General features: G+C 46.3%; 1 protein-coding gene across 1 annotated transcript in view; it reads right to left on the bottom strand.

The window, feature by feature from the left end:
- The window catches only part of LOC126534318 (BTB/POZ domain-containing protein 6-like), a 32,009-nt gene extending 7,159 nt beyond the window's left edge, over window positions 1–24,850 (bottom strand). Inside the window, exons 1-2 of the mRNA XM_055072808.2 lie at window positions 24,717–24,850; window positions 2,650–2,699 (exon numbers count right to left, since the gene is read on the bottom strand). Of these exons, the coding sequence (XP_054928783.1) occupies window positions 2,650–2,699; window positions 24,717–24,831 (165 nt within the window). The 5' untranslated portion in view covers window positions 24,832–24,850. The remainder of the gene's footprint in view (window positions 1–2,649; window positions 2,700–24,716) is intronic.
- Window positions 24,851–27,337: the final 2,487 nt, after the last annotated feature.

Genomic DNA, 27,337 nt, shown 5'->3' with positions numbered 1-27,337 from the left:
GCTCCAACAGTTCATCAAGAACACTGAAGTCGACCGCACTTGGCATGAGAGTACTTGTCACCAGGCAAGTCGTAGACCATTCTTGGTTACTCTGCGCCAGCACAGGCGTGCTGCGTTGCCGGAGAAACCATATACACGGGACCAGAAAAGGCATCGCAACAAACAGCACGGCGAAAAACCAACTTGGTGGAAGTTAGGTGATATCTTCGGCTTCTATATTTCTCGCAAGCCATCAGTCGACACTATGGGGAGCGCACTTACACAAGCTCCCCCTAAGCCATATGCACAAAGAAACCATCTCCCTTACCAACCGTTGCTATTAGCTTTGCCCCACATACGATGTCATTGAGACCTAACACTTGATTTCCATTGCACTTTTCTGAGTGCATCTGCGATTGGTGCTGGGCCTCATGTGGCGCTCAACATATGAACCACTTATTTCTAAGTACTTTCAAGTGTTCTTGGGCCGTCTTTGCGCAAATAGCTTTCCAAACTATCTAAGTTATGTCTTTTGCTTCTCTATAATACAACCTAATCATTTTTATGCGTTATAAGTTTAACGCTGCCAAATATAAGAAGCCTAATTTAACGACGATGCATGAAGACACAAGAACCTAGTGCAGAGAATTCAAGGTAGCTGTCGCCCTCTTCAACATCAATATCTACACTCTAGTTGACCGAGTCTTAAAAACAAGAGTTCGACATCAGCTTCCCCGTCGCCATGAAACAATTATCAACATCGTTCGAACCCCGCTTTCCCCAATAGCTACCTATGCCGCCTTATACTGACCCCCAAAGTCTACTGTCATAACTGGTGCTTTGAAAGCATGGAATACGTTTTGTTGAAATTTCCAAGTTACAGCGACGAGAGAACTTGTTATTATACTTCAACAAATTGTGCTTCCCAAGAAGAACTAGATCAGGGAAGCATATTATACGCTGTTTGCCTCCTTCAAAGTAGTCTGAAGCTTTAAATATATGCATTGTTTATATTCCTTTAAATTTCAGCCCGTTTACGTCAACGACATCGACTTTGTCTCACCTGCACATACCATAATCACATATTTCTTAGCCTTTTGTTTATTGTTTTCGTGCCCTCATTCTCCTAGGGCCTTACAGTCACCGATACCCATCCCTATGCAGAGTAGCATGCATCCTCTACACATAGACCGGCTTAATTCTCTGCAATTCAATGAAAAACTTTCTCTAGCTCTCTTCAAGGTGGCTTCGCGCCACGCTTCCTTAGATTTTATGGCTGCCTTGGCATGTCTCCGCTCTCGCTCCCTCGTAATCGACAAGTGTAGTTTACAAATCAAACGAAACTTGGCTTGTTAGCATACCTGCCCAGCATGTGGTATAAAGGTTATAAACAGAGATAAGGTGCCTCAGAAAGGCTTAACAACGTTTCGATAGGAGCGCCTACCTTCGTCAAAGGCGGCCTCGCCATCCTCGGCAGGTTAGTTTTAACGGTTTAGAGGAGTGACGTCACGTGCCGTCGTTGTCGGTGGCTGTAAAGGGTGAAACTGAAAAGAAAACAAGTGCTGTTCTTTGACGCCACCAGTCGTGGTTTCTAAGACGAGGGGACAAGAGCGGTAGGGTCGGAAAGCGGCAGAAAAAAAAAATAGAGAAGGACATAGGGGGGTAGGGTTTTGGGGGAGTGTTGGGTGAGCCTACAACACCTCTCTCTTCCCCAACATCGCAACCCCCTATGTCCTTTTTTTTTTTCTTCCGCGTTCCCACTCTCCCGCTCTTGCCACCTCGTCTTAGAAACCACGCCTAGCGACGTCAAACGACAACGCTAATTTTATTTCGGTATTTCTCTTTACAGCCAGCCGCCCTCGACAGCGACCACACGTGACGACACCCCACTAAACCATTTAAACTAACCAGCCGACGATGACGAGGCCGCCTTTGACGAAGGTAGGTCCCCCTGTCGAAACGTTGGCCAGCCTTACTAAGGCATCTTGTCCCTGTTTCTGACCTTTGTACAAAGTGTACTATTCCATCTGTCAGCCCCCTTTTTGATTTTGGACTACCCAACATGTCAACATTCCAATTCGTAAAGCTCTTACAGACACGAGGGTGGAGCTATCACACGCAATTTTTTTAAGCTTTGCACTGAGCACACGTCTTCATTGGGATTTGCATGCTCGATTTATTAACCATAATTTGGTTTTACACGTAGCGAACAAGCAGCAGCAAATCTGGAACATTGCGAACTGACAACCACCAGGTTTTTTTTAGGTCACAGTGATGTTTTCAGCGAACTGATGATACCGATGTTGCGTGCTTCAAGAACTGTATAGATAAACCCGCTCGAAGAGATTACCTCTGCGGTGGGTGGCGTATGGCCCTGCCACACGATGGCCACGCAAGCACATGAACACTTCTTTTTATAGAGGCGCTTTTTTCAACCTTGTGGCACTCCAGTTCTCAACATCTTGAATGCTACTCACGAAAAGGTTATTTTTCGTAAAGCTTGGCGCAACACTCGTAAAATCTAATAACCAGAAAAAATTTGTTAACTATACGAGAAATACCCGAGAGTTGGCCGGCATATTTCATTATCCCTACGACATCTGCATGAAAACATCCGCAGCCGCAAAAATTCCAAGGGGCAGTACGCGGATACGCAAGAGTCTAACTCACAGGACACAGCTTGGGCTCGTCTGCTGTTCTTGCTCCTTGTGGTACTCCGTCTGAAAAACCATAGAGCTTTGTACAATAATTACTACATGGAACTCTGGCACTAGTGTCAACGGGAGCTGCAATTTGGGCGGTTCAGCCAGCATAGGAATTATGGGAAGTGCATGGCTATGCCTAAACTTCGTCCTTCTGGCTTCGAGTGGCTCTGCGACTTTGTAGCTTCATCATTTGCAACAAAGTGCTCTGTGATAAACAATTAAACAAACATTATTAAAATTGTTTGACGGCAATATTCAAACACAGGAGCTCTAGCACCGCAGCTCTATATTGAAGCCATCACGCCACCGACGCTTTATTTTCTGTGTTGCCTGTTTTGTACTACTACATCGAACAACAAATGGCAGTTGGGAAAACAAGATAAAACAGTACGTTTTTGACACCAAGTGTCAGCCTTACTGGGCTGACTATTTTACAATTCTTTGAGCACGTCTTGTACTTGGCCTCCACTGCAGGCCTAGGGCCCTGTACATTGGAGCAGGGAGAACCACATCGCATACATCTTTGTGCAGTTTTTTTACGCTTCACTGAAAGCAAGTATTGATTCGAAAAATCTGACGGATAAGAACCGTACACTTGAAATAACCTCTTCAAGAAAACCACAAACAGGACCGTACAAACTACTGTACTGTACTAACTACTGAACTGTACAAACTACATAGTAGCCAGGTAACGAGCTCCTTAGCCTCACTTCGCACACCGTGTACAAGAAAGGATCACTTAAGTTACGGAAAACTAACAACTGGTTAATGACCTGTCGTATAAAGAGCTGCGTCATTCCCAAACCTCCGTCTTTAACTCGTCTGAACAAATTCGTGCGACTACATCGTTTCCATTTTGAAGCCCGCACAAATACTGTGAAGACTCGGTGCAGCTTCTCTATATTTACCCTTGAGCAATGCAATACCTGCATTACATACTAGGGTTTTGCGACAAAAATTAGATTGAAACTGTAGCTCTTGCAAACATTCACAGATGCCCATCTTTCCACCTGTTCGCTTTTATCTATGTTTCTCTTATTTGCTTTTGCCAATACTCATCGCTATTTTTGTAATATTTCAGCGGGACGCCTAGTTATTTAACGGATGTCGTCAGCCGGTTAACGTTGGCAAAAGTGACCAGGGCCGAAGGCTACTGTTCGTGCCAGAAACCAAGGCACTTTCCCCAGTTTACCCGGCTTCCAGTTACCTTACCGAAACCGTTCACTATTGCGATATCTACAGCTACACTTTCTTGATCTGTACAACAAGCTGCGACGTCATCGACATAAGCCAGTATTTTAACTTCCGATGCTTGTAATCTGAAGCTGTGAATAATGCTGTTTTTATGATCGCCAGGCACATTGTTTCTGTGTACAGGGCAGTGGAGTAGCTAGAAATTTCGCACAGGGGGGGCTTACATTGCAGCTCGCACTCCTCATCGAATTTGTAGAGGGATAAATTACATGAATAAACACTGCACTGTCATTGCCAAAGGTGCAGTAAGCGAATTCTTGAACGCTACGCACTGTCAAGACAAGTAAAATATGTACTCTTTCATAAAAGGATATAATCGTATGTCCCAAAAATTGTAGCCCAAATAACTGATGTCACTGCTTCTATGTTGTTGTCGATTTAATAAGTAAACAAAATATAACATGAACTTTAGAGCTATGCCAGTTCGAAACCAGCAAAGCAGCGCATGCCGCTGATATGGAATATGTAAAGGCCATGAAGTGAGCAAGTTGAGGACAAATCTTTTAATGAAATTTCGTCATTCAAGAATCTTGTTTACATTTTTGTACACATGCAACGGCCAGGGAAAAATCTCAATGACGCTGTCCTTTGTTCTGATGTATTACGCAGGAGCAGATCTCACCGGTCGTGTATTGTGAATAATTGCACCGAAATTATAGTCGCAACAGAAACACATATAGAAAGCAGGAGTCCTGCAAAATATACGAGGTCGAGTCAAATGAAAGTGAGCCAACGCGAATGTATGACAAACGGGGTACTTTATTTAAAAGAAGTTTCCATGAGCATTTAGACATTTGTCCCACTGACTAACGAGTCGCGTGATTCCCGTCTCATAAAAGTTATTGGGTTGCGGCTTCAAAAATCCTTTAAATGACTCTTTCACGTTATTGTCCATCACGAATCTGGTTCCCGTGAGCTGTTTCTTCAATTTCCCCAAAACGTGCAAGTCGCAAGGTGACAGGTCTCGGCTGTATGGCGGATGTTGCAGCGTTTCGCACATGAACTTTGCCAGTTTCATGTTAACCAGATGAACGACGTGTGACGGGCATTGTCGTGGAGCAGCATAACCCCATTCGTCTATTTTACACGTTGTTTGTTCTTAATGCAACACGCAGCCGATCCAGCGTTTCACAACACTGGAAACGGTTTATAGTCTCGCCAGGGTTAGCCAATTCGATCAGTAATGGCCCCTGATGATCGAAAGAAAGTCAACACGACGGCCTTTACTTTCTTTGGGGGTAGTGAATTCGAATTTTTCTACTGTAAGCTTTGCCGTTGTGTTTCAGGCTCATAGTAGTGGCCCCATGATTCATGCCCGGTCGAAATTACAGACAAGAAGTCTTCACCCTCATTGCGATACCGGATCAGGTGAGTCAAGGCAGCGCCGAACCTCTGAATCTTCTGGCGGTGGTTCAGAATCTCGGGCGTCCATTGCACACACAAAAGCCGATAACCAAGATGTTCATGAATTATGGTGTGAACCGAACCGTGACTGATGTTCACACCCTTTGGCAGTTCATGGATGCTTATCCTCGGTTCTTCTCTAATCAGCTCATCAACCTTTGCAATTGTGTTGGGGGTGATTACACGGTGGCTTTGGCCCAGTCATGGATAGACTTTGCAACTTTCACGTACTTCTTTGAACCGTTTGCTCCAACGCTTGACAGTGGCCAATGAAATGCAATGTTCAACGTGCACAAGAGCCATATGGCGACTAATTTCTTTTTGGGAAACACCTTCAGATGTCAAAAACCACCCAACATCACGCTGTTCGACTTTTGGAGCGTCCATCACGTCAGGCAACCATGTTGAACCCTGCGCATGGGAGCATTAAAGAACATTTATCCTTACACCTGCGTGTCAGTTTTGTAAATGAGAGATGCCTGTATGCTACGAGTATGTCTCGCAGATAATCAACCGAAAGATTAGTGCGCGGGGTTGGTTCGGTGACTTTCATTTGACTCGCCCTCGTGTATTAGAAATGCGAAGATACAATGGAATATACAAATGCGAAGATGCAGCTTGATAAAGGGCAAAAAAGTGTCAATGGAAACAAAGTTTACTGCACGTATACACAAATCCGCGCAACAAGATATTTAAATAAACCTATAAAGTCTCCAATAAATCTACATATCTAAGAAAAAGTCACTGTATATAATGCGTCAAACTAGGCAAATAAACGTGTTTTGCAATCACAGATTCCCAGATCACAGAATCCAAAGGTCCGACCCCTCGCTCCACTGCCCCCGATGTATCGCGCGCGACGGAAGGTGGCGCGCTTCTTCCGCGCTTTCCTCCCTTGTGCACAGAAGTCTCAGCCGGCCATCGTCGGCTCACCCCCACCCACGCTTTCACTCGCACATACAGCATGCGGCGCGCGGTGACGATGTTGTCGCCCTTGGACTTTATAGGGAACATAACCGGAGCGGTAGGAATGCGCCTGGCGGGTTCATATAATTGATATCGCAATAGTAAAAATAAATTATGGGGTTTTACATGCCAAAACCACTTTCTGCTTATGAGGCACGCCGTAGTGGAGGACTCCGGAAATTTCGACCACCTCGGGTTCTTTAACGTGCACCTAAATCTAAGCACACGGGTGTTTTCGCATTTCGCTGCCATCGAAATGCGGCCGCGTTGGCCAGGATTCGATCCCGCGACCTCGTGCTCAGCAGCCCAACACCATAGCCACTGAGCAACCACGGCGGGTTATATATCGCAATAGTATAATAAATGAATCTGGCAACTGAAGAGTGCCGTGAGGTATTATTTTCCGCAAAAGAAGAAGTAAGAAAATCGAACTTTCACTATGCGACAATTCGCTGCGCCGCAACAATGTTTTTCTGTCTTTTGTGGAGCGGGGGCACTGAAATGAAAAAAAAAAAACCCAAAGAAATCATGTTGGACCCAGTCGAATGCCTACTTTGGGCAACTATGTGGCTACCAAAGAAATATCGAAGAGACGTGAGACGCTTGGTCCACAGAGAACCATACGCATACTGCCAGGTATCCTACACCGGCGAGACAAGCCTTTCCGTAGAGGTTGCGCTCAAGCGAACGCGTTGCAATTCGTCGAGTTCCCACAGTGATGGCGGCAAGCGAACATTGTTTATTTTTCTCGTCTTCCAGCCAGAAAGCGTCCGAGACTCTGCCAGGCCAAAATACGCTCGGTCAGAGAAAAACGATGGAGGGATGGATGTTATAAGAGTCCCCTTTGGAATGGGGCGGTGGGTTGCGCCACCAAGCTCTTGCTATTACACTGCCCAATGTCCTATCTAGGTTAAAAAAAAAAAAAAAAACACACGATCAACTCTCACAACCAAATTTTCTGACCCCCCTATTGTGACATTTGCTTTTGTACGTCTCCGTTTTATGTCGTTTCCCTACTTTTCCTTCCCCAATCTTCCAATTGGCTCTTACTAATCTCTATTGTGGACATGCTTACTTTTCCCCTGCTCTCGATGAACCCAAGGGCTTCAAGGAGGCCAGGGGTGCCTAAATCGACCGCTGGGAAGATGTCTTCACATTCTAATAAAACCTGCTCCATCGTTTCTCCAGCTTTACCGCAGCAAGCTCATGCTTCTTCTTCTTTCTTATATTTCGATCTATAGGTGCGTGTTCTAAGGCATCCCGATCTCGCTTCGAAAAGTAATGAGCTTCCCTTTGAGTTATCATAAATGGTTTCTTTCCTGATTTAGTTTTTTTTTTCTTAAGTAGTTACTCATGGCAGGTTTCTTTTCCATTGCCATCGCCCATGAGATTATTTCAGCCTCTCTGACTTTCCGCTGGAGGTTCTTTGTTGCTGTGTTGCCCACCCTACAGGCCGCATACTTGCTGCTAAGCTTCCTAGCCCTTTTCCTCCAATGTGAATCAATGTTTTTCCTGTACAGATACCTCAACACTCTCCCAGCCTATTTACCTTCTTCTATATTTCTCAGCTGTTCTTCATAATCAATTTTACTGTGAGCTTCCCTCACTTCAAAACTAGTCCAGCCCATATCACCCTGCAGAGCTTCATTTGTAGTCTTCCCGCGAGCGCCCAATGTGAGGCGACCCACTGACCTTTGGTTCCCATCGAGTCCTGATTTTACCCCTGATTTAAAGCAAACAATAGCGTTTCCAAAAGTAAGTCCTGGAACCATTACACCTTTCCACATACCAGGGGCACCTCCTACCTATTCTATCCCCGTTGCGCTCTATGCTTCATTATGGCTGCATTTATCTTCCCCTTTACTGTTATCGCTTTCTTCCTGTGTTTCCATACATCTATTGCCTTCGTTTATCCATAGATAAAGGTATTTATATTCTTTGACCCGAGGTATTTCCTGGCCCTGTATTGCCATTGAATGTTTACTGTTTTGATTGAATACTATGGCACTTGATTTTCTAACACTAAATTTCAAAGCTAAATTCTCGCCTTCCTGTCCCCAGATATTAGCCAGACGTCTCAAATAATTTTGCTTGTTAGCTAGCAACACAATGCCGTCCGCATAAACTAAACCTGGAAGCTGCTGCTCTACTACTGTACCCACCTGTTTGTATGAAAGATTGAACCCGATATTACTTCCTTCTAGCGCCGTCTCCATCCTCACCATGTACATGATAAACAGCAGTGGGGATAAAGGGCACCGCTGCCTCAGTCCCTTGTTGATATCAAGTTTCTCTTCGCTTTTCATCCTTTCCCATTCAACGCAAGCAATATTTTCTAGGTAAATCTCCCTCAAAAGCTATAGACAATCGTCACCTAAGCCTTCCCCTTCCAGAATATCCCACAAAATGCTGCGGTTTACGTTGTCATACGTTCCTGTAATGTCTAAAAAGGCCACATATAGCAGTCTACTTTCTACTCTTGATATTTCAATACACTGAGTAAGAACAAATAATACTCCTGTTACACGGGCGACCTTAATCGCGGTTAACGTAACCGCGGTTATCGTTAAACGCGGTTACAAGGCAGGTGAAACTGCGGTTAGGCCGCTAACCACGGTTGACCGCCAACCGAGCTTGGCAACCTCGGTTTAGTGTAACCGAGGTTTGGGAAACTGGCAAAATGGCGGACGGTACTTCTCCCGAGTACAGCGCTGACGCTTCCCAGATATCTTCCAAAAAGCGTATAATTTGGCCTGACGCGACAACTGAGGCACATACGCATCCAGGAAGATAATCTGATCGCTCAGCGCTCAAGTAGTCAAAACGCGCCCCTCTACACGGAGATGACGGCTACGCACAAATGTCAAAATTTAAGAACAGTGCAATCAAACTGGACAAGTGACACACAGACAAACGCTCCGTGTTTGTGTGCGTCTCAGTTTCTTGTCCAGTTTGATGGCACTGCTTTTAAACTTATAGCTTCAGTATTTTTAACATGTACATCTTTGTGATAATTTGTGCAATGTGAAATCGCAGTGTACATACATTAACACAGAAAGCACTGCCTTTTCATCGTTTTTTATTCTCTTCTTTTGGTAAATGCAAGCGTATAGTTCGAAAGTGCATTCGAGTAAAGTTGTACTCCCTTTAATTAAGTAACCAATGTTTGTTAGTTGAAACATTCATTTGTTCATTAAGAATTTCTTTAACTTTTCGTTCATAGGATTTAATTTTATTTTTTATTTATCCATTTGTGACCCTTAGTTCTGACTTTTTACATAGTTATATGCCCACCAGGCACGCTGTAAGGATTGGGAGGTCAATACCACCGTTCGTAACCAGTTGTCAAGATTGGAGTCGGGCATGAATTAGACGGTAGCTGGCCCATGCCGTCGTTCAACTTATCCACGCTGAGGACGTTGTTGAAGGGAAGGACTGCTTGTCATCGAGAACGAGGAATATGGGTTTATTTACAGTATCTACATAAGGACGTTGCAGTTCATCAGTCTAGCATGACTGCGAGAGAAAGTACACTGAGCAGCCACACAACAGCGGTTTATAAACACTCGGTCCTCCCTCGATCCCAAGGTGAGGGAAACGTTCTACCAGGCAACGTAGACGAGCCGCCTCTTTGCGGGAGGGCTTACACACACACACTTCCGCACAGGTTCACGGTCCCCAACCGAGGTCAGACGGTCTTCGCAGGACTCGGGGCTGACGTCAGGAACGGTGCGTGGGAAGGAGCCTCGAACTACGTTCCCTCGGGGACTCCCTTGCTCCCAGCAGACCGGGTCGGCGGTGGCGTGTTCCGTCACAAAGCCTGGTTCGTCGAACTCATTTCGGCAATCCCGCGACGCAGAGTGGCGGACGCGACGTATTGTCCTTGGTACACAGTAGACTTAGTGACGCCGTTTGGCTTTCCAGGAAAAGTCAACGCTGCTGTCGCACCTGGCTGTCAAACTTGCACCTCAGCGGGCAGTTCTTAAAGACGCTCACAACTGAGAGCAGGGGTATGGAAAATAAATAACCTACAGGTGCAAAACGCAGTCTTACACGTTAAAACTATCTAGTATGACAATTGTTTTGCTGAAAAATAACATCTTTATACTACTGTAATCAAATGTCGAAGAAAAACTACTCCAAATGAAGCCTGTACGCAAGAGATCACGTGACGCGTCATCAGACCATTAACCGTGCTCGGGATAGCCCGTGTAACTAGCGGACTACGGTTCGCGTTAAACCACGGTTAAGTTTAACCGGGGTTAAGCTGCCCGTGTAAGTAGGGTATAATTTATCATGCAAACGCCTACCTATTCTGAAGCCATCCCGAAGTTCTCCCAAAACACCATCATTCTCTGCCATGCCTGCGGCTTTAATTTGATTGCCTGCATTGCTAGCTTGTATATTACCGACGTAATGGTCAACAGTCTATACGATTTAATTCTATCTTTCTCCTGCTTGCCTTTATAAATTAAATTCATTCTACTTTGTCGCCAACTGTCTAGTATTCGTCTATATTTTAAAGGTTCTTCCACTGCTTTCACCAGAGCTTACTTACTTTTTGGTCCTAGTTCAATAATCAGCCTAACGGGAACCTCGTCTAGCCTGTGGCTGTGCGCTTAGGAATTTTCTCTTCGGCTTTCTTCAAGTTGGAATTTGTCAGCACCAACTCCTTACCATCTGGTTTTCTTTCGTGTTCTTCTTTTTCCTCAAGTACAGCCTCGTCATTGCCTTAGAAAGATTCAGCTGTTATTTTTCAGATGTAATTTAATGCAACTTCCCCTTCCAGTTTGTTTCCATCTTTCTCTAGGATATATTGTTGTATTGTGGTCGACTTCCTGCTTAATACTTTTATGTGGTTCCAAAATTTTCTAGGTGCGGTCTTTTTCCCACGTATTTCTGACAACCAACGTTCACTTTCACCTTTTATCTTTGCCTGAACCAGTATTTGAACAATAGATTATTTCTCCTGGTATATTTACCATTTACTCGCTACTTTATCCTGCGGCAACTGCACCTTCTTTGCCTGCGTGTACTATCGGGATGCTTTCTGTCGTTCAGCGATCGCTTCTCGTATCTCCCTGTTCCACCAGCTTTTCGGTTTCTTTTTTTCTTTTCCAACGAACATTTTCTTTCACTTTCCGTGGTTCTGTTCTTATTACACTTAGAAGCTCGCTATATTCCCATTCTTGGCCATTTGCCAAGTTCTTCCTCGGCTCTAGTGACTATATTTGTAATTTGTTCAGCGTTCAAATTTGCACTGGCCATTTTTCATTCTTGCTCTCTTTCCTAACTACATATCTCATTTTTAAAATGATGCGTTTATGGTCATTCCGTATGCTGCTGTACCCTTCCTCGTCAAAAACCATTTATCTGAACTTACCATGAATTCCTTACGTCCATGAATTCCTTACGTCATCAGAAAGTAATCAATGCCGGTTTCCCAGTTCCGACGTGATCTGCCCGTCACACTTAGGCCCTGTATTCACGATAACGAGGTTATGTTGTTCACAAAGGTCTACATTGACTTTCCCTTGTTGTCGGTACAGCCATCTAAATACTCTCTGTGGGCATTCATGTCATTTAAAAGGATAATTTCGGCATCATTCCCGAAACCCTTAGTATCAGCACTTATGCATTCCACTAACGCTTTACTCTTCTGCGTGCAATTATTTCCGGTCCACAGATACGTAACGCCCAGCCAATTTTTTCCCATTTATTGTACCCGATAACCAAAGATCTTGACATACCGTGATTTACTCTCTTCCATTTGGCTCCCTGATGGATGAGCATTCTGATTTCCCCTCCCTTCCTTTCCGACTTAGTTCTGTTGCACCCTTCCCAAAGATAACTCTCAATCACTAGCAGCTCTTCCGAGTCTCTAAGGTGCGTTTCTCTAACCGCATACACCCATATTTGTTCTCTATTTAACTGCCCCTCAATCTCTGCCCACTTTTCCTTCCTTCTGCCACTCTGCATGTTTATGTAGCCTATGGCATGGCGAGCTCTCTTTCTTACTTTCCTCCTTTTTCTGTCATTGACGGCGACGCTATACTGAGGTTCCTTTAGGGGACCTTCTTCCTCACTACCTACTCTGGCCTCCTGAGCGCCCGTGTGCCCCTCAAAAAGAAATAGCGCGACCAGCAAGTCGCCAGCCCACTTCTCGTGCAAGCCTGTAATTGAAGTGCATCCCGTCTCATTCAAAACTACCACGCCTTCTCAATCCCCTGTTTACTTCGAAACCTTTCTCTCGGATCATTTTCCATATCGCCTCATTAGCAGCCACTGCGGCTCCTTGTACGTTACTGTCACGTACAGGCACCTCTGGCACCATGCACACCACGATATGCACCTGAGGGGATAGCTTGCGCAGGTCGTGCACCCCCTTCGCCAAGCGCTGGGCTAGTTCTGTCCCTTCGCTGTTTAGGACGTAATTTAGCCCACCTGCTAGTATGACAAGGTTGCGCACGTGGGCATTCTCCGCGAGCTTTGCTTTTGCTCGCTCCATGGCAGAACCCAGTGTCCGCCCTGGAAATGTCCCTACCGCCACTCTATTATCGCCTTTCACCCTCTCCACAATTGCTTCTGAGTGCTTAGCCAGGTTTAAAAATTAAATTATGGGGTTTTACGTGCCAAAACAAAGATATGATTATGAGGCATGCCGCAGTGCGGGACTCCGCAAATTTTGACCACCTTGGGTTCTTTAACGTGCACCTAAATCGAAGTACACGGGTGTTTTCGCATTTCGCCCCCATCGAAATGCGACCGCCGTGGCCGGGACTCATATTTAGTAGCCCAACATCATGGCCAATAAGCAACCGCGGCGGGTTAGCCAGGTTTGAGTCGCCGGCGCTAATGACCGTTTCACTCTCTCCTACCTCTCCCTGCTTCCCTTTGTCCTTGTTCGCGTGATTCGGACTGAACATGGGGCACTGACCCCTGCGCTCCTGCTTTCTGTGTGTGGCGGCCTCAAGGTCGGGGCAACACGAGAAAAACACATGCGCTCTGGCTGGCTCTGGCAATCCGCGGGTAGCGAGAACAAGAAAATTGAAGGGCATCAATGTGTCCTCGCGAATAAAAGTCAAAGTAGAAAAATAAATAAGAATACAGTTACCTTTGCTGGCTTTAGAGTCTTGACATCAATGCTTTGGCCAGGTGAAAAAAAAAATGTTGATATTCTTTTCTGCGACTTGACGGCGCAAGTGAATCACCACAACGCTTCGTCTCATTGGACCTCACTGCGTGCTTTGTCAACATGTCTTATAGTGTGTTGCTTTGGCTTGTCTCGCTGTATGGTCTTATGTACGACATTAGCAAGGTTAACACACCTTTGGCGTCAAATGTTTATAACAGTGAACCCACGAAGTTCTGGAATCAAAAATCTGAACTACGACTCTGGAAATGTCAATGCACCTTTCGCATTAAAAGTTTATGCGAACTTGACACTCATAAGGTTACGGAATTGAAATCCATGCACTCCGTAGATTCCGCGGCCTCGACGAGATGCGGCGACGAGCCCGCTCGCCATCAAAACGCCCTTGAAACATTGTGCTCGGATGGGGTTGCTGCGTTGTGTGACTCCAGGTGCATGGTCATTGCCATGAAATCCAGCCCGAGTTCGCAATGTTCGCGCCGAAATGTCTTTTCGGGCGTGAAAAAGACATTCTAGACAAAATCCAGAATGATTTCCGGCGCCGTGGGTTGTCTTGGTCAGCGGTGCATGACAGCACGAAAGAATTTCGGGGGGGGGGGGGGGGGGGGGCTGAAGCCCCATAAGCCCCCCGCCCCCCTGGCAACGCCCCTGATACAGGATGTTAGCCGCACCTGAATGAAACCAACGGCATATGGTTTGCAGTCATGTGGCGATCCTTAGAGTATTTCTATATTCCGCTTAACTAGTTAACTATGATTAATTATGCAAAATATTTAATTTTCCCTTTAGGGCCAAGTGCGTTTGATTCCGTTGTAGAGGGGGTTGACAAACGACCAATCCAATTTTTTTTGTGGCAGCGCACATATTGCGTGGAGATATTTTTCGGCGTTTAAATCTGTCTACCTAAAAGAATTGCCGACGCATCCATCCTTCGGAGATTATTGGCGGCGTTAATGCGATTAGTAATCTATCTGATGAAGGGTGTGTCATTGCTGATAATAAGTTTTGTATTGCGACCTGCCATTGCGTATGATCCTTCCACGCTAACACCTAGGCGAGCTGGGGTAGTAGAGGAAGAGGACGTTTTTAGGGCCCTGCTGGCCTCGACAGAGCGACCGTTTCGTTGACCTGCAGTGGTGTTTTGGCTGAGTATCGGGTGGTTTAAGGTGTCTCAATAACCATATTTTAGTTCCTGGTTGATTGGCATTCCTTGCGTCAGCCGTCTTGAGCTGATGTCGACCAGTTCTCCTGGCCAGGCGCGATCCGCCTGGTCAGCATCCCTGCCACCTAATGAATTGCCCATACATTTATTTTTTCGCAGTGGCGTCAGCACCATTCCTGTGGCGCTTGTGCCTACCAATGGAGGTTCCATCAGGATCACGAATCCACAGGCTGTCCAGAAGGCACTTAAGGCCACCTCCAACCACTTCCAGACCATCAATGATGTGCGAGCGTTCGGACGTGGAGGTATAGTGTGTCGTTCACCCGACCAGACCTGTGTAGAAGACCTCTTGCAATGCACTTCATTCGCTTCCACCCCGGTGAGTGCTTTTATTCCGCCTCACCTTGCGTGCACCAAGGGTCTTGTACGGGGCGTAGACTCCCGATTAAGTCCTACTGAAACCCTGGACAAGCTATCCGCAGCAGGCGTCATTGCCATCTACCGTTGCAATCGACTGGCCAATAACGAGAGGGTTCCGACAGAATCTGTTATTGCAACGTTTGTGGGCACATCATGTCCATCTGAAATAAAGGTGTGGCCTCTTGTGTTCCGTGTAGAGCCGCTTGCGTCACGTCCAATCCAGTGTAAGAATTGTTGGAGATTCGAGCACAGCGCAGGAGGATGTAAGTCTAGCTTGCGTTGCTGCACCTGTGGGGATGGTCATTCTTCAAGTGAATGCTCTACTCAATCTCAAAAGTGCTGCCTCTGTGGGGGAGAACACCCAGCAGACTATTCGAACTGCTCAGCTCGCGCTCAAGAAATACAAATTCTTGAAATAATCGACCGCCGTCGTTGCTCCCGAAGAGATGCAATTTCAGTTATCAAAGACAGGGTCTTCGGATACTCTGGTGTTACAGCGCGCAACACTCCAAGCATGGATCTTAACCTCTCAGAAGCAATTGACTCTGCTGTGGAAAAAGCAATGGCTAAAGCTATGGACAAATTGATATCCAGTCTCTCTGATTGCTTAGCACAAATCATTTCCAGCCACACGATGCAAATACTGCAGCCCAATAAGACACCAATGCAGTGCCCAGTATCTAACGCCACACCTCGAAAGCCTAGCAACGAGGTAGAGACGCCTTCCACAGTTGCAGAATATTCCACAGACACTACTTCGGTAGTCCAAACACGCGAGGATGAGCCCTCTTATTCAGACACTGTTATTGCCACAGACATGGAACTTGACACTCGAGCTCCCAAACGTATGGGGTCCCCAATTTCAAAAACTATGAAACCAAAATCAAAAAAGAGTCAACCAACTCCTGTGCTTACAGAAAGTATTCTAAAGGCGGCAGTTGCCGCTGCTGTGCGTTCTACACCATTGGACAGTTGAAAGTGCTGCAGTGGAACTGTCGTTCTATATTTTCAGCTTCAACAGATTTATCTTGCCTATCTATTCAATTCAATCCAGATATCTTACTTCTTCAGGAAACGTGGCTTTCACCAGAGAAAAATTTTCATTTAAAAGGTTTTCGGTCCTTCCGATTAGATAGAGACTCGCGAGGTGGAGGATTAATGATACTTGTTTCCAGTAAAATTTGTCACAAGGCAAAAATTTCTTTTCAAATCATGGACTGCGACTGTGAAATTTTGGCCATAGATTTATGCCTCCCAGGATACCATCCATTTTCAATTATAAATGCTTATTTCCCCAGCGGCGTGCAAAGTACACGTCAACTTGATAGGGCTGTGGCTGCCTGTAGAAAAGAAATTTTGTTTGTAGGGGATTTCAATTCGCATCACGTGTCGTGGGGGCAAAAAACAGATGTGTGCGGTAAGCGACTATGGGAGTGGACGATTGATAGCCACCTTTCATGTCAGAACACAGGACAAGTAACGTTTGTTAGAGGACCCTTCCGTTCAGTGTTAGATTTGACATTTTGTAGCGCTGGCATCAAGGTTTTGTCGTGGGTAGCGGTTGAATCAGCAACCAACAGTGATCATCTTCCTGTGTCATTTAAAATCAATTGTCCAATAACATCTTTAGAATACCAGGCATGCACATTTATGGACCATACGAAATTTAAGACTTTCTTGCGTTCTGCCGTTTCGAAACTTGCCAATGCCAATGATAAGGAAATCGCTTCAACCATTTGCTCAATTCTAGAGGATTCCCGGAAGCAAGCTGAATTTGTCATCCCTTCGGCTAAAGGCACCGCTTGTCGTTGGGGGAATAATGAGTGTACGCGGGACTAAAGAAAAAGAAAGGCCGCTTGGAAAATGCTTCTGCATAATCAGTGCCCGACAAATTGGAAAAATTATCAGTTTCATGCTGGTGTATTTAAGCGTACTGTTAATAGAGCCAAAGAGGAATACGATATTAGACATTACGATTATCTATCTAATTCAAAAAATAAGCGTGCTTTATTTGCATTCCTTCGTGCTAGGAAGGTGCTACCAACACCCTTAACATTAGATTCAATTGTTTTGACACCGCAGGAACTGAGCGCCTCCCTAGAAGAGATTGCCGAAGGCTTAGAAAATCGATTTACGGCCAGGCTTCCGGCTATTCATTCTACATTAGGTCCTTGGGATGGCTTTACTCCAATTTCCTTAGCTGAACTAAATGAGACTGTACTATGTTTACCGAATTCAGCCCCTGGCCCTGATGGCGTCACAAATGCAATGTTAAAAATATTGTTACAGGAATCACCTAACGTTCTTTTAGACCTGGTGAATTATTCAATTAAATATGCTTGGATTCCGTTGCACTGGAAGCTTGCCAAGGTAATATTGATGCTTAAGAAACAAGAAGGAAGGTATGTATTGGAGAACATTAGGCCCATTGCGCTTACATCAAACGTAGTAAAATTTATTGAGAGGCTTCTTCACCGTCGCATCATGAAATTTATTAATGATAATTCCATTCTTAGTCCCTGTCAGATTGGTTTCAGGGCCGGCTGCTCCATCTGGCATGCCCACGTCGACTTAGAAAGCCGAATACAACTCGCTCGACGTCATAAGCAATACGCTGCCTTAGTGACGCTCGATATCGCTAAAGCATACGACACTGTGGAGCACACTATATTGATCAATCGTTAACTTCCTGTGGTGTTCCTGGGTATATAGTAGCGTGGATTCAGTCATTCTTAGGTGAAAGAGAATTCTATTGCTACGAAAGCGGCGTATCTTCTTCTAAACACAAACAAACGAGAGGCGTACCGCAAGGCTCAGTGCTTTCCCCGGTACTTTTTAATATTCTCATGAGCACACTACCTTGTCATCAAGAAATAACTACTTATGTTTATGCAGATGATATTGCGTTTTTTGCATCTGCAAACGACATCCACACGCTATACCAACGACTGCAAACTTACCTTTATGATCTGGAGAGATGGTTAGATGCTAGTCACTTCACACTCAATGCCAGCAAATGTACTGTTCTCGTTTTTCCGATACGTGACATAGTGCACATTTCATTGTCGTACCACCTTCAAGACATACCACAGGTGGAATCTGTTAAATACCTCGGAATTATTTATAACGCCTCTCTCAACTGGCGCTCACACATAGATCTGTTGACTGGGAAAGGTACCCGTGCAATTGGCATATTGCGTAGGCTGAGCAGTCGTCGAATAGGATTGAGAAGAGATACACTCCTAATGATATATCGTATGTACGTTCGCCCTGTATTAGAATTTGGTTGCGTGCTCTTCTCTGGAGCTCCAGCCTACATGTCCCGTCCTCTAATCCTCTTAGAAAGAGAGGCATTACGTCTGTGTTTAGGACTTCCTAAATTTGTTGCAAATTCTATTCTTTATCTAGAATCCCGTGTTCCGCCACTTTCGTGCAGGTTCCGGCTTTTGACGGTGCAGACGTTCTTAAGGATTTACGAATCACCACTGCGTCACCCCCCCCAAATAATTTTTATTTCACAACCTGCGTTGTTTTTTGGTGTCATCTGGCCGCGACTGCGTAAACCGCAAATTATATTCGTGCAACAATTACTTGACTCTTTGGGCGTGCGCATATGCGATATACTTCCTATTACCGACAGAGCTGTTGCCACGGATATTCAATTTGATGACATCTTTCCTAATAATGCAAAATTACTTCCACACCGTATTCTCGACGGTATATTACAAGATCACCTGAAATACCTTCAAACAAACGTTGTAATTGCTACAGATGCTTCACAATGTGAAGAAAAGTCAGGTGTAGGAATATTTTCCCCGATTCTCGATTGGACATTTTCTCTTCGGCTGCCAGATTTCATACCGATTTTTTTAGCTGAATTCATGGCCGTGGTGCTGGCATTACGCAAATTAGGACCATCCATTACGTCAGCCGTGATAGTCACTGATTCTTTATCATTGTGCTCATCCCTTACTGCTTCTAGTGATTCTCGCGTGATGAGGACATTTCAATCATTGGTACCTGGTTACTTGAGAAGCGTGCGTTTGATTTGGGTGCCTGGCCATAAAGGACTAATCATTAACGAAATTGCAGACTCTCTAGCCAAGGCATCGATAAGTGGCCCGATTCTTCCTTGCTGCCCTTTGACTGCTTATGTTTCTGCAGCTAGATTTCGCAGGAGTATCATTATACAGTCCGTATCAGGCTCCGCAATTACTAACTCTGAGGATTACGGACATCTCCTGCACCCTTGGAACAGAGATTTTTGCCGAACACGGAAAATTGAAGTGTCCATCACGAAGCTGCGCTGCCGTATACCTGCATTGAACTTCTACCTCCACAGGTCTGGTCTGGTCCCCTCACCATTATGCTCATTCTGTGGCGAAGCGGAGACAATCGACCATTTCTTGTTGTCTTGCAGACGTTTTTCTATTATAAGAAAACGACTACTCGAAATGCCGCTTCGCTCTATTGGTCTAACTTTATCAGTGCCTGTGATCCTATCTTTTGGAGCCTCCATTGTTGGGTTCAGCCACAGAAATGTTTGCTTGGCGATCCAAAATTACCTAATTGAAACCAATCGTGTTCCATGTTAGATTGATCGTTCTCCCTCCCTACCATAGCTTTCTTTTATTTCTTATCTATTATTAATTATTATTGTTATTATTATTTTCTTATACCCGGTTTTCATCTGATTATCTATTATTTTTCTCCAGACACAAAACGTTTACTTTTAAGCTCACACGCCCAAATTGTTAACTCCCTTGTTATCATTATTATTTTTAGGCACCTAATTAAACCGCCCGATTCTTGGCCAATCCCCCACTGTGGGTATGTGCCACGGCCACATAGGACAACAACAACAACAACAACACCGTGTTCTGAATTCCACCATCTTGGTTTCCCATGGAATATTGATTGGTGTCCTTCAAGGCAATTGGAAGTATCTTTTACAAAATTGAGATGCCGTATACCTCCTCTAAATTTTTACTTACACAGGTCTGGTCTCGCGATGTCCCCTCTATGTTCTTATTGCAGTGCACCTGAAACTATCGAACATTATTTTCTCTCATGCCGCCGCTTTCTAAGACAAAGAAGAATATTAGAATGCTCATTTACCAAACTTGGCCTATCACTAACCTCGACAAACATTCTTTCTTTTGGGGCAACTTCACTGGGAACCAGCCACAGGGATGCTTTTCTTGCTGTTTACAATTTTATTAGAGACAAAAAGAGTACCTTGCTGATTTTCTACAATTATCCATAGTTTCTATTACTTAATTTCTTTACGTTAAATTATTTTATCAAAATTCTTACCAATACTTTCATTGCAAGTCTAAATTACAGTTCTATCGTCCCACGCTCCACTATTCAAATCTAGTTTCTCTATACTTCTAACCTTACGGAAAACCGCCTGCTTCTTGGCCAATCCCCCATAGTGGGTACGCGCCACTGTCTGGGACACAAGACAAGGCAAGACAAGGCTGGCTACCGTATCACAGACTCTTTTATTTCATTTATTATCCAACGGCGACCGCTTTTGCAAGCATTTGGCACGCTTTCTGGATTCTTTACGGGGCACCCGTGTACGAATTATGTGAATGAGTCCTCGGCGACATCGAAAAGTTACACAGGGCCACCCTCCGTACGATCACTGGGCTACCGAAGCCCACGAGGAACGAGGACCTGCTCAAGCTCGTAGCGATTCCACCCATACGGGACATAATCAGTGAAGCACGAATTCGAATGCGATCCCAGTTGGAAAACACGACCCAAGGAAAACAGATCATGGCATGCGATAAACAAGTCCATGCGAAGCCAGAGCCCGTGGAAGCGACCATAACGCCACCATGGGAAGCACCACTGGGCATACGGAGGCAACAACACCCTATCGCCAGAAGAAACGCGGTAGCTAGAAAAATATTTGAAAAGAGATTGGAATTAAGAACGCCGCAGCACACCAGTGACATCTACACGGACGCTGCAATCACAAACGACATAGCAAGCATGGCCTGGGTTAGCACATCTGGACCCCAACACAATGGCTATCACGCATGTCAGCTTCCTGGGGGTGCAACCTTGCACGCTGAGCTCTTAGCTATATGGGGAGCGGTCAACACCATTCCCATTGAAATGGGAGACATTGTAGAGCAGAGTGTGCGAAATAATTACCGGATCCTTACAGATTCGTACGAAGCAGTGACCGAATTAACGGGGCCTACGACAGATGATGCGGTGGCCAACGACACCAGAAAAAAGCTAAAGAGAATACAGGACAATGGGGCAAATGTTGAAATCCTATGGACACCGGGGCACACCGGCACGGATGGGGGAAACGCAGCCGCTCACGCAGCTGCCGCGCAAGCGGGTGGGCTTGATTACGCGTACAGCTCCCCACACTCCATTTCCTCGCCAAACCCCGCGGACCAAAATCCATACCTAAAGATATTGGCCGAAGGCTCTCCTAGCAGAGCACTGATGCATTACATTCGTACTAAAATAAAAGCAGACAGTAAACGGAGACTATTAGAAGCTGCACCAGTACATGTGTTTGACGACAAGGGCGGGCTTACTCGCACGGAAGAGGTTTTTTTGAATAAGGTTATGGCCAACGCTGCATACACACGACACATACTTGAGTAATGGCACCAACCCAGACAAGCTACAATTGCGAAGACTTATACCCGATGCACACATTGCCAGGAGTCATGCAGAGCAGACTTGCAACACCTCATTTGGAGCTGTGCAGCTTTTTCACAAGGGAGATCCAACATTCAGCGTTTACTACACGGAGACATTAGAACACTAAGAATTGCAATACAAACTAACCCTGAAACGCAGAAAGCCATTGCGACATATGGCAGACTAAGTGGCCTGTTTCGAGTTGTGTAGAAGGGGTCGATCAGCCCATGTGAGAGCGGCGGAACTGAACATGCACCTGAGCCTGCATAAAGCGGAAGATCCAATACTGAGATGAAGATGTGCTTCAGCCAACAGTCTGGGAACCCACATTCCCTTCCCTCCTAATCCCCATCAGCGGCCTAGAGCCGCCCCCTTCCTTAAAATAAAGGCTTTATTCATTCATTCATTTATTATCCCCTTCTTTCGCATGCTCGATTATTTCTCCCTTGTTTTTTATCGCGTTACCACTCTGTTAGTGGCCCATCCGACACAGTGGGTTTGTGCCATTAAATTAGGTATCAACATTTTGGATTCCGAGTTATGTCTTTGTACTTCGCCCCCGACATAACTCCGCCATCACTCCAATTAATTTTGAAACATGCGCAGATCCCACGACTAGAAACGACCACCGCCTGCACAAACTACCCCAGAATTCGGTCTCTCTTCATGGACAATGGCCACAATTTTGAATACGACAACAAGCCAGGCGAATCACACCCATCATTCCCGATCTGCTCCTCCCCCATGGGTAATCCCTGCGCCGAAGTCACCCAAATCGTCCCGCGGAGATGTTTTTGAGCATATTCAAGATTGGATTGACCTTTTCGATCGGGTTGCCAGTTTTAACAAAATTTAGCTGTAGGCACTCCTACAGGCCGTTTAACCGTTCGCGCAACCCAGATCCGCGGCATCCGTTGTAACGTATGCGACGGGAGTGCGTGCTCATGCGCCAGCTACGAGTCACGTCATGGCAACTGTAGACCAGCCCACTCAGCGGTTTCCGACACCTTCGAATGCGCAGAGGCAGAGCGCTAACAAGGCAAGTGTATGACGCTCATCCAATAATCGTCCGCTCTGCTAATACTGTGGCGAAGCGGGTCACGTGTACCATGAGTACCAGTAACGCCTACGAAGTCTCCGTGGTTTTAACCGAGACGCGCCTTGCCCAAGCTACCCTGAGCGGCCACGTGAAATCGAAGCATATCGGACGGGCCAGCTAGTATGTCCTTTCAAGCGGCGCCAGTCCCGGTCGCATTTTTACAATTGCTAGTAAGTACACCCAGCCACAAAAGCTTGCGGACCACGGGATCTCAGAAAACGTTCAATTCCCGAGCAGCCTGCAGCAGTAGCCAGCAAACCTGTATGCGACAATGTTAGCATATTCTAGTCGAGGCCCGAAGTGCAAATACCAGGCTGCGTTGTGAGGCTGTGGAGCTATTCAGCTTTTTCTTTCAGATTTCATGGTCCGTAATATTTTGTGGCCGGCTGTACAGCGGGGCGTGGCACTTTCGGAGGTGCCCGACGTTTCCGCGCAGGCGCGAGTCTCTGGGGGCTTTTGAGGCACTACGGAGAAGTTTCTTCACTCGTGTTGAATCCGTTCGTCCCCTAGGCATGCTGGAATTGCGGAGTGGGGTCGAGTTTGTTTACGCTCCGACGCTGGCTGCCCGCGCGGTGAGGCAGTGCGCGGGCAGATTCGGTGATCGCTGTGTCTGAAGGTACGTCGGACAGACTTCCTCGCGCCTGCGGCGCTGGTGCTGAATCAGTCACGCCGGATCAAACCTTCCTCGCCACTTACAGCACTGTACCCACAAAAACATCACTGATTTTTCCGGGGAAGCAGGGGTCACCTTTAAGCCCGCTCTTGTGTAATATAGTAATTCGCGGCCTGTTTGACATGCCTGTTCCGTCGGGCATCGTGATACAGGCATACGCGGACGACACAATCATTTTGATACCGGGCAGGAACCGCGCTGCGATCGAGCGTACTGCTGGGGTGGTCCTGTCAGCGGTAGATCGCTGGGCGCGGGACGCTTGAGGGGAAATTCGCGCCGCCAAATCATTCTATGTGGCGTTCCGTAATAGATGCAGCGCATTGAGGGGTAACGCCCTTCGTGTTGTTATAGGTGACGGCAAGCTGCAGCGTAAGGACAAAATGAAGCTATTAGGCGTTGTTTTTGATTCACGATTAGGTTTAATGAACAAGTTGAACACCTTCCGGAAAAATGGAAATTCTTGCACCTATATATACAGCCTACTTTCAAATGCACTACGCTGTCAGCCCTCTTGCAATTCGAACTTTACATCGGCAAGTGGTACTCCCTGCCCTCACCTATGCCGCTGCGGTTTCGCGGTCCGAGTTCCCGGACAGCATTTTGAATTCTAAGGTCGTCTCGCTCCATAGGGTGCCCTTGATTGCATTTACTGGTGCATATCGCACAACAAGAACGGCAGCAATGCAGGTTCTCTTGCGGGCGCCGCAACTGCCACTTGAATTAGAACGCATTCGAGCGGAATTTTACCTCTTTACTCTTCGCCGACCTACATATTTTGGCCCGAGGTATTATAATCCTGACAATATCGAATACCCTTACGGCTTCTGGCAGGATCACCCGGCGGAAAGAAACAGGTTCCTTTTCATGCGTCTTACGGCTTCCGAAGCAGCAGTTAAGTCCTCTGAGCCGGATTTACATGTTTACACAGACGGCTCTTATACGGAACTCTCTGGCGGGGCGGCAGACGTGGTGATGGGTCCCCAGTCCAGTCTTCGGAAGGTGGGTAGGTATAGGATTGAACAGGCGAGTGGTGCCTACTGTGCAGAGGCCCTTGCTTTCACTGAGGCGGTTAACTACCTGACAGCGTCGCAGTTCACCGGCCGCGGTAACCTCTATTCAGATTGTTTATCGCTGCTGAATTCACTGGCGGCGCTTAACTCTAGCGATGCGCGTGTGGTGCAGATCAAACGGGCGCTGCGGAGTCTGTCCACGAAACTTACTCTTCCACTGTGCCTCGTCCCCGAACACCATGGCGTCTTTGGTAACGAACTGGCTGATAAGGCGCCCGTCGGCTGCGGCGCGTTCTGGCCTGCCGCGCCGCTCTAGAGTGTCCATCCGCTCCACCCGACGACAGTTTCACCTGCAAATTGAGTGCGATTGGTATCGAGATTAGAGGTCGGATAATTCTGATACAAAAGCCTTCTTATGGATCCCCATCCTCCCAGCGATGCCGGCCTACTTCCCCTCCGTACAAACCTTTAGTACGAATACAATTTACGTACAACCTACCGACATGATAGCGTCGGATTGCAATTTTAATATGCAAGAAAACATAATTCTGTTACGTGAAAACTCTAACAAACCCCTTTTCCAGCCTTTCTGCCATTCATAGATCGGCAACGGCGTGCGCCATTTGCGTGCGTTGGCGCGCGAACATCTCGGAGGCCACGGAGCGGCGCACTCGTTTTCTTGAAACACTTTCAGACGGCGTTTCCCTCCGTCGCATCGCGGCCCACACAAGAGGCCGCGTCTATACCAGAAAGCCCGCCTTCGTGCATAGCGTTGGCTGCGAGCATTTCGCGGCAAACATTACGGTTACATACGCTGCAGTTGCCGGGAAGCGTAAGAGGCAGTCAGGGATATTTGAATGCTATCGCGTTCCACTCTCTAAGGCGAAGCTTAAGCGTCCTCCAAATTTTTGCATCAGTTTCGCAGTGTTGAATAAAAACACTGTCTGCTTGTCCAAGCTAACCCCCTCTTTATCATTTTGTTGTGCTGTGACCATGTCACACAGCGTCTTGTCTCAGCTGCGCGGAATTTTATAAAGAATGTGAATTTTGTAAGAATATTTCCCCATATTATATCATGTTATGCATCTTTGTGACCACTAGGAACCCGGTATTGTGCAGAATATGGCAGATAATTAATAACGATACCTTAAAGAACTGCTTAATTTAAAATTATTGAGGGAACATAGCAGTTCGGCAATTGAGAACCCCAATTAATATTATTAACTCAACAAAAACGTTCTTTTCGAAAGCACTTGAATAACCTACACACTCCGTCAGCGCGAAGTGCAATGCAAGTGCTGGATGCTCTCAATTCAGTACTTGCAACTCTTGTGTAAGCATCATGGTTGACTCGCATCATTCTATTCGCACTGAAGTAAAAAAAGGCTGGTGTTTAGCTTAACAATATACTGCCACGCACTGCAACGTACTGCTGACGGCCACCGGCTCCTTGGTCTTCACTGGTGACCTCACCGAGCATAACCAGCTATGGGGAAGCACCAAGGCTAGTTTCACACAGCAGAATGACGGCAGCCTAACGTATCGGAGGAGCACTTGCTTGGACTTGACTGATTTCCAGGCGCTTTGCTGCATTGCACACACAGTGTTCCCACAGTTGGAAGTTGCGCCTGTCCCGTCTCGCTTGCTATGTGTTGTCTATTTCGGTGCTGCAACCCTCTTCTGGAAACATGCACCAACTAGCCCCCCAACAAGTATTACTCTGTTCTCTCTATCCCGCTTTCCTCTTTCTGTTCCCCCTTTCCCTTCCCCAAGTGTAGGGAAGCAAACTGGAGGCTCGTCTGGTTGACCTACCTGCCTTTGCTCTCTTTGCTATCTCTCTCTATCTCTCAACAAAAACTTCTCTAAACAAAATCGTCTTGGGTGCTAGAGCCTGCAGCACTTTGGCACTGCGGGCGACCCTGTATGACATTACCGAAATAAATATGAAATAGTGCAGCAGTGACGTAGATCTCTATCCTCTCCATTGCAAGTGCAGACCAACAGTAGCGCAAGCTTTCGCTGGCACAAACTTCATCACGGCTTTCTCTTTTCTTTTTTTTTTTTTAGAGTGACGCCAGAAATCGACGCGAAGCGTGCTCTATTCTGTTCCCAACCTTGTCGCGGTAAACTTTATGGATCAGAATGAAGAGAACTCGTAGTGGTCATCGCATTGGCGCCCGCGCAGCAGGGAAGAAGGTGGCTTTTTCTATAGGGTGGGGATGTCAGCGTCACTGACACGTTATTAATTTTCGTTTAGGTTCAGGGTTGCCCACAGCCCAAATACCTACTGTGATTGTTGTGAAGTTGTTGCTGGGCAACATATGACTGTCGGGCTTCAATTTTGCAGATGCAATGTTTCCTCTAAAATCGCTAATTAAAACTTTATTAAAATATAATTGGTACTTTTGTGAGCCATATTTTCCACGATGCCGTATCTGTATTGGCTGCCAAGCCTTACACTCCGACAGCAGATCTGCAAATGTGCTTATTACAAGTTATCAATTCAGCACCCTGTGTTATCTGGCGCAGAAAATACAACAGCATGTATACTAGCTGCATTCGCGATCTCTGTGAACGGAACGAAAAGGGGGGGGGGGGGGGGGGCGGGCATGCGCGGTATCCAGGGGAGCTGTGCTGGTGCGGAAACATCACCCCCCCCCCCCCCCCCACACCCGCCGCCCCGGAAATTTTCGATGTCTTCGCCTTCCTTGACCACACCGGGAGGGGGGGGGGAGGTGAAAAAAGACCTATGGGTGCCAGACGACCTAGCTGCGCCACTCGTGCTACCGCCAACCGTGCCCCGAAAAACGCTCAGCGAATTGGAAGAAGGC

Source organism: Dermacentor andersoni, chromosome 7 (assembly GCF_023375885.2).
Source record: "Dermacentor andersoni chromosome 7, qqDerAnde1_hic_scaffold, whole genome shotgun sequence".
NCBI lineage: Eukaryota > Metazoa > Arthropoda > Arachnida > Ixodida > Ixodidae > Dermacentor > Dermacentor andersoni.
This window is presented reverse-complemented; position numbering and strand designations above follow the sequence as displayed.